The sequence below is a fragment of the Nestor notabilis genome, unplaced genomic scaffold (assembly GCF_000696875.1).
Source record: "Nestor notabilis isolate BGI_N333 unplaced genomic scaffold, ASM69687v1 Scaffold31798, whole genome shotgun sequence".
In the NCBI taxonomy this organism is placed as follows: Eukaryota; Metazoa; Chordata; class Aves; order Psittaciformes; family Psittacidae; genus Nestor; species Nestor notabilis.
The window spans coordinates 173-8574 of NW_009941975.1; the positions used below are offsets into that span (position 1 = coordinate 173).

Consider the following 8402-nt stretch of genomic DNA (forward strand, 5'->3'; position numbering starts at 1 on the left):
ATGCTGTTGAAAAGGTCTGACAGTAGCGGGAAGCGACATGTGTCATAAGGGAATATGCCTTACCCAGAACTCCAGACCCGAGAGCGCAGGGAAGCTGGTGAGGGGTGGGGAAGAGCTGCTGTCACAACCACCGCCCCAGGCCCTGCTTCTTGCCAGTCTGCACACACCTCCTGCTGCCTCCCGTCTCGTGGTCTGATGGGAACGGTTTGGGCCACAATCTGCTCCTATTGTGTCCACTGGCTCTGAACTGGAGCTCCTCAGCGCAGGTGGCTACAGCCATCATCACCCAAGGACCATCGCTCAGCCCCAGGGCAGACTAGAGTGAGCTCAAGCTGCAGGTTCACTACTACCCAGCATCTTCCAGCCAAGGAAGGTGTCCCACAGTGTCGCAGAGTCAAGTGTCTCATCAAGGCCTGCGTTCAAGCAGGTGCTGATGTGGGTGCTGCTGATGAACCAAGGAAAGAGAAATGGGGAACATAACATCCCTGTCCAGTTGGGAACTGAGTTTTAACAAGGTTTTATGCCATACTTATCACCCCGTGATGTCAGTGCTTGTCTGCTGCACAAGCTGCCTCACACTGTCAGCAGGATGCCAGCAAAGGCCCCTGAAATGGAAAGCTGGGAATGATGCTAGTTGAGGCCAGGAAAACTCTGTGCAGCGCTGTTTTGGGAATTGGAGGTTAAAAATGGCTTCAGGCAGGTTTTCCTCATCATGGCTGAGACTCTGCACATCAGGGGCGCCCAGGAGCACATCTCAGAATGATTTGTGGCTTCAGTACAGGTGAAGTCAAGGAGACTCCAAAACTGGAAAATAATAAATCCTAAAAGCGTATCTCAGGCCTGCTCATTTGAGCCAATGACTCTGTGAGAAAGGAAGCACCCTTCCAAGCTGCTGAACTGAATTCAGTTGATAAAAGGCAGCTACAGCACCCAAACAGCTCATGGCCAAAACAGGGCACATCATAGGGACATACAAGCTAACAGCCTTGTGACAGTAACTTTTCTTGGCAGTGGAAGAGACACTGAGGTAAATGCAGATAGTGCTTACAGACAGTAACATCCACTGCGTGCACGGGGCCTGCCCGTGGGCACAGCTTCCCCAGCGCTCGGGTGACGAAGAGATCCAGCGTTCTTCTGGGCTGCAAGCTCCAAAGCAAACCACTGAATCAGAGCTGGAAACCAGCCCGGACCTCCCTCTGCACTGCTGGAGAACAGGACAGCCTGTACCGAGAGGGAAGGTGCGCAGACTGGCCTCATCGATGCTGTAGGTATGTCACCCATCACGACTTCATGTCATGTATCTGTGCTGCTTATGTTTTATCCCTTTGGATGTTCTCCTTTGATTTTCTCAGTTTTAAATTAACCCTGTCTTGCATCACCAGTCATTGCACACTCCCTCTCCAATGTTCTTTCTATTGCCCCAGTAAGAGGCTGAGGGAATCACAAGCTGAGGTTTCACCTGCACTTTCTTTAGCAAGTGTTATTTTTCTTCAGGTTGAGTTATTTTTAACCTGGCCGAGTTCCCCATCACATTCACTGCCTGGCAGCATGAGAAGTTGTAGCAGTGCACTTGGGAGGAACAGGGGAGTGTGTGCTGCAGATATGAACAAGGTCTGGGTGTCCATAGGGAGGGCTGGGCAAGCACTGCTGCCAAAAAGTGCTGCTGGAGACGCAGCCAAGCTTCTAGTTTTCATGTGCATTCGCACATGCTCTATTTGCAAGGAGGTCCAAGAAATGGTCCTAATGCACACAAGAGCCCAGGAGGTTGTTTACATCTGTGAATTGAGAATGTGCTGCCAATCTCAGGAATATATGTGATTCCCTATGATTTGTCCTCAGCCTACCTCAGGTAGCCAAAGGCATTAGGTGTACGTGGATGATATTTGCTCTCTGCTTCTTGAGGTCACCCCTTTTCCCTCTCCCAAAGGCAAAGGAGGAAAGCGCAGATTGAACAGCATGGACAGGGTGGTTCAAGGTGCCAAAAAAGGGCCCAGGACTGAAATAGCCACATGGATCCCCTTGGTAAATGCCAGAGCCAGGTCTTGAGCCTGTGGTGAGTGCAAAAGGAAGCACTGTCCCATCAGCAAAAGGAAGATAGCAAATGTGAGCCACTGATTCTCCAGGCACCTCGTCCTGGCCTCCTGCTACACAGCTTCTGCTCCCAGTGGAGCAGTGTGAACTGTCAGTGCCTGCAGATACCTTGTGGGAGGCACTCGGGACCCTGCAGCGCGGCCCCCAGGAAACCTTCAGGACTTACGCACTGTGACGTTGGGGAGGAAGTATCCTGTGTGCTTTGGTGCTGTGATACAGAATTAGCTCCACGGAAACTCAGTGATACGAGTGGCAGAGCTGTGACGGTCTCAGAAGCTAAATAAAGCGTCGCTTGCAGAGAAAAGGAACAGCCTTCATTAGTGAGTAATAGGAACAAAAATGGAGATGCTTTTCAGGGCACAATCCTTGGATCCTGAAACAGAAAATTCCCACTCCAGGGTGTCACTGGGAAGACTTAATTTGGGTTTGAGTTAATTATGTCAAGAGAAAAAAATGGTCAATACCTGTAGAGGAGAAAGATACATGAAGAGCAAAGGTGGCAAGTCCTCTGTGCCAGAGGTAATTCCCAGCTGAGAACAGTGATGGTTTGTACAATCAGACTGGATGGAAACAGCACAAAGGCATGAAATCAATATCCCCATAGTTAGACTGCAAAGGAAACAAGATTTGTTGAGGGTTCTTTCCATTAGAATTGCTGTAACCCTGTAGTTTGAAACAGCAGCTTAGTTTCTGGCACCAATTTCTCCTAAGGAGAATTTTATTTCCCCAAAGCTTGCTTCCTTTTCCAGGTTACTACACTTCTCTTAAACCGGGTCTCCCAAGGAAAGACAATCCCTGAGCAATCACACATAAAATCCTACTGCTTAAGAATGCTTCTCCACCAGAGCAGTGAAAAAGAAAAGGAAAAATCTGCAGCCTTTGGGGTGAAAGAACTCTAACCAACGGCAAACCAGTCAGAGAGTTAAAAAAGATTAAGGTCAGCAGCTCCATGAAGGCATTGTCCATGCCGGCAGCACCTGGCAGCAGCATCACTTAACCCTACCGAGTCTGAACCACCTGCTAATGGACATGGAGCTGCTGCTGCAGAGCTGCTCCCTTCCCTCCGCAGGGCTGACTCACTCTGCAGTGCACACTCACAGGCACAATCTGCCACGTTACAGAGCACTATTTATGTGCCAGCAGACACCACCTCTTTTAATCAGGCACTATGAGTCTGTCATTGGAGGCTGCCTTTTCCCCTCTTCCCAACCAAATCCCAGGTCAGTCCCTGCCAGATGGGACTGCGCTCCAATCTAGCATGGTCCTGCCAGGAAACTAAGGAAAGGGACCAAAGGGCCTGCAATTTTCTCAGTGCCCTGAATACTTGAGAAATCTGCTGATGTAACAGCATCAGTGAAGGACTCGAAATGCAAGTTTTCACCTAGGAGTCACCAGCGAGGAACTGGAGTGTTGCTGTCGATAAAAATGCTTGGCTGAGGCAACACACTAAAACTGTTCACTTTGCTCCCAGTGTATGTGCACTCAGGAGGAAGCAATCCCCCACCTATGCACACTAACCCCAGCTTCTGCTTCATGCTGATTTGCATGGGTTTATGCATCAGGAAAGGCTTGATGCTCCAAGGCATGAACCAAAATCAGTGGGATCTTGCCTCTTGCCTGCATTTAGTTACCTCAGTATCCATCTCTATCCTGAGCCTCCTAGCAGCCTTCTGCAAGCATCACCAAGCTACAGTGGGAAATTAGGAGTTCCTATGGATTGGTTGTTTATTTCTCTTTAGAGATCGGAGCTACCACCAGCATTTAGTTACTCTCTTAAATGCAGTTTGCTCATATTCTTGTAAATTGGCAAGAAACAAGGCTGGCAGCAGGTTCTCCTTTTAAAGAAGGTAAACCCAGACCTTAAACATAGTTGCAGCCTCAGCCAGGACCTTCTCCTGTCATGCTACACAGACAGCATACAATTCCTCTTGCCACAACTGCAGGATGTCTGTGGCACATTCTGATTCACACCCTCCCAGCTGCAAGCTCCATCAGCTCCACACAGCAGCCCTGAGAAAGCACTCACTGCAATCAGTGCTGAGAGAATTATGCTGTAGTTTCCATAAATGTTTATAACCCTTGAGTAAAATCTTCTCTTCAGCAAAAGTAGCAGGCTCAGCATCTGAATTAGAATGATCAAGACAATTCAGATCAGGAATTTTTCCTCTCCCTTACGCCCCAGGCAATGCTTCAGCAGGTATCTGGGATTTTCCTTATATCAGCTCACACTTCTATACAGCCCAGGCACCACCACTGCTGACTACCAGGAAAAGCCCCTCCAGGACACAAAACCAGCAGGACAGCCCACCCCCAATGCCAGGCAGCTCACAGCTTACTGCAACAAACTCTACTGTTCTTCCTCCATGAGGTTCAGCCTTATATTGCTTTGCACCATTCATGAATCCTCAGGACAAGGCAAGGTTGCCACAGCATTCTCTAGTTGCTAGAGAATTCAGCTCAAATGCTCCTGATTCACAAGTTAAAAATAGGAGTTCTTGAATGCACCCATTTTGTTGATGAGGGTATTGTTCAGGTACTTCAGAGGCAGTTGCTGTCAACAGAGCAGCTTTCCAGCCAGCCAAGTTTCTCCAGAGCCCTCACAAGGACAAGTGCCTGATGGCTCTTCAAGCAGCTCCTATTCCTTGTCACCTGCTGAAGCCTGCACCAGTCTGCTCAGGCCATGCTGCACAGCCCATTAACAGGGTATTACCATGCTCCAGCACTTGGTCACAGTGAGCACAGCCCCTGAGCAGCCTGGCATTTCTGCTGCCCACAGCACTGCCCATGGGCAGCAGTTGGGAACAGCAAAGAAAGAGGGGCTCAGTTAGCAGCAGTGACAGCATCACTCCTGCTGGTACCCAGTCACCTCAAGACCTGACTCCCCATAAGGAAGCCCTTCCCTCCTCTTCCTATGGGAGCAAGAAAAGCCCGAAATCAGAGGCAGAGGACTAATTACAGCAGTGTAGTGAGGAAGTTTTATTTGGAAACATGGTTTAAGTTTGTAACCCAACACTGGGTGCACAACTCTGATGCCGGAGCATACGCAGTTACTACTGAAACACGGGAGTGTTTCGGACAATTGCTGTAATAAAACACGAGATTCTCATACTCCAATACCAGGACACTACAGCAATCTTTAGAATCAAAGTTACATCCAAAGGAATTCTCTGCACTTACAATTGACCCCACAGTGTAATCTACCTATATATAAGATTAATATATATAGCATGGGAAATTGAAAATCCTTGCTCCATAGATGTATGAACATGTCAAGTCTTTTATAAATAAACATCCAGTGAAGAGAAAAAAATTACATTTCTAGTTCATATTTATACATAAAGTACTAACAGCAATGGGTGGAAAACTGCACATAGGCCACCCCAAGCCATGCACCAGGCTTGGAGCAGCCCATCCAATTTAATATTGAAGTACACACAGGACAGACAAGTCACTAACGTACATTGCGCATTTACAAGAGATCAACTACCAAATTGGGACAACTGTACACATTGGAGAGACCATTTTCATTCTGGAGCTTTTTGTTTGAAACGTGGATTTGTTACATCTCTTTACATCATACTGCAATGTTTACTTTGTGGAGAGGATAAGGGCAACAATGAGGCCGTACAGCCCCAAGACTTCAGCGAAGATCAGGATGAGGATCATGCCCACAAATAACCTGGGCTGCTGTGCTGTCCCCCGGACACCTGCGTCACCCACAATGCCGATGGCAAAGCCAGCAGCCAGGCCACTGAGGCCCACGCTCAAGCCAGCACCCAGCTGAAGAAAGCTCCTGTGGGACAGAGATGAAGAGTTTCAATGGTAAGCAACAGGACACCCAACCCTTCAGCTTCAGACCAGCCTCCAATTTGTTTTTTGCTTTCTCCAAAGGAATTAAGGTTTAACATTTAAATAGAAGCTCTTTCTGCAGGAAAGAGGTTCCCTACTCTTGAAGCAAGCACAGTATGTCTCACAAAGCAGAGACTCCTACCTCTGATGCTTAAAAAACCCCAGGCAGCTATGCAAGATCTTCAGCTGATACTCAAGTGTGGCTCATACATTAAGCTCAGCTACTGGGCCTGCAGCTCCATGGCCACCCAGCTCATCTGTAGCCACTTTGGTCAGCTGCAGGCTTCACATGCAGTAATGCCTGTCCCACAGGGCTGTGCAGCCTGTTAATAGCTGCTTGTCTCCCACCTTTAGCAACCTTTTTATACAGCACATCCAGGTGATAATTAGGGCTCTTGCACTGCATAGACAGGCAAGGTCTGGTTTTCCAGGCAGGAGTACCTGAAAAGCAGTCCCTATCAGTATCTGGCCACCTGGTAACTGCAAAGGAGCACTTGCCCCTTGTTTCTTAGAACATGACTTATTAGGCCAACCACACTGCTTATCAGCTACAACATGTAGCGACACAGACAGATGTCTACACTTAGACCTCAGAAGCATTGTTTTATTCTGAGAGGTCTCAATCAAGCCAGTTCCAGCTACTCTCAAAAGCCAAGACAGGATTAAGTTTCAGACTGTAGCTGGTGTAAAGGCCCGATGTACGGCTTGAGGATTGACTTACCACCACATAAAGCAGCAAGCAATATTAATTATTCAGTTGCATCTCCCAGGCAACAGGAGAACTACTTAGTCTGATTAGACAGTCCTGGAAAGACCTGTGTTTTCCAGGTCTAGAATCTGGTACCATGAAACAAGTGCAGCTTATCCCAGTACTGCCTGCACACAGGTTCTTTCAAGCCATAAACCCCTGCATTGTCTCCAGCTGTGGTATGTCTGATCTGTCAGCTAATACTGCAGCACTACCACTGAGGCTAAGGCATCAAGCAGGACAGCTGATATCCAGTCCATACTCCTCAGACCAGGTTAGGAGCATTTAGCACTGACCCCTTCCAGGAGTCTTGAGCAAAACCCACCCAACCCATTCAGCAACATCCAGCTACTGACAGGACAACCAAAGCAGAACTGACAGATGCAGCAACTTACTTGAATAGCGTGATGGAAGGTGAGAGCGCATTGGCGATGAGTACGGCCACGACGAGGCCATAGATTGCTATAATACCCGCCATGACTACAGGGATGATGGACTTCATGATGAGCTCAGGCCTCATGACAGACATGGCTGCAATACCTGTGCCGCTCTTTGCTGTCCCATATGCAGCTCCCAAGGCTGGAAGAGGAAAAAAATGCGTTAGACATCCCAAGTATCACGTCCCTCACTAGGCTGCAGCATCACAACAATCAGGTCAGCACAAGGAGGAATTGTGCAAAACTAGCATGGCCACATGACTGAGTTATCAGCCAGGAATATTCCCCTGTGGGATGAGGAAGTGACAGTCCAGAGTCCCAGAGCAAAGCCAGGCCAATAAAAAGTGCAGTTCAAACACTACTCTAAGAAGATACGTTCTCTAAGCCAGCTCTGCAGCAGGGTACACCCCCCAGCAGACCCCCACTCCCCCCGCTTTGGGAGACCAAACCCCAGGGACCGAATCCAAACTCATTTCTTCAGAGTCTGTGCCCTCACAGAGCCAACACCATAAGGCTCTACTCACCGACCCAGAGGAACACAGCAGAGCAGAACATAACCCAGCTGAAAGCCAGGTTTACAGTCACTGAACTTTGAGCCACCTGGGCTGAATTCTCAGATGCACCCAGTGTTTAACAAGTCACCTTCATGGGCCCTCTTCCATATAGCTCTCTGCCTATGCTTCAGCCAGGGGTTAAACACACCATGTCAGGTTCAGCACACATACTGAGATAGCAACGAACTCACTGTGGGTGGGTTGACCCTGGCTGGATACTAGGTGCCCCCCAACACTGCTGTCACCCCCCCTCCTCAGCAGGACAGGGGAGAGAAAATATGAAAGGCCAAGAGAAAACAGGGAGAGATCACTCACCATCTACCATCACAGGCACACGAGACTCAACTTGGGGAAAATTTATTATCAAATCAGAATAGGTTAATGAGAACTAAAACTGATCTTAAAACATCTCTCCCCCCACTCCTCTTTTTCCCAGGGTTAACCTCACTCCCAGTTTCTCTACCTCCTCCCTGGCAGCAGCACAGGGGGACAGGGAATGGGGGGTTGTGGTCAGTTCATCACACATTGTTTCTTTGGCTCCTTCCTCCTCAGCTGGAGGAATCTTCAACCCCTGCTGCTCCAGCCTGGGTCCCTCCCATGGGGTGCAGTCCTCCAGGAACAGATGGCTCCAGTGTGGGCTTCTCATGGGATCACAGCCCCCTCAGGTATTCCCCTGCTCTTGCATGGGGACCTCCATGGGAACAGCCTGCCTCACCACAGGCC

General features: G+C 48.8%; 1 protein-coding gene across 1 annotated transcript; it reads right to left on the bottom strand.

The window, feature by feature from the left end:
* Positions 1–5048: 5048 nt before the first annotated feature.
* On the bottom strand, positions 5049–7268 carry ATP6V0C (ATPase, H+ transporting, lysosomal 16kDa, V0 subunit c). The gene is made up of 2 exons (XM_010021165.1): positions 7084–7268; positions 5049–5884 (listed from the first exon to the last, which is right to left on the bottom strand). Exons 1-2 carry the CDS (start codon positions 7215–7217, stop codon positions 5680–5682), a joined length of 339 nt encoding a protein of 112 aa, XP_010019467.1. The 5' UTR covers positions 7218–7268; the 3' UTR covers positions 5049–5679.
* Positions 7269–8402: the final 1134 nt, after the last annotated feature.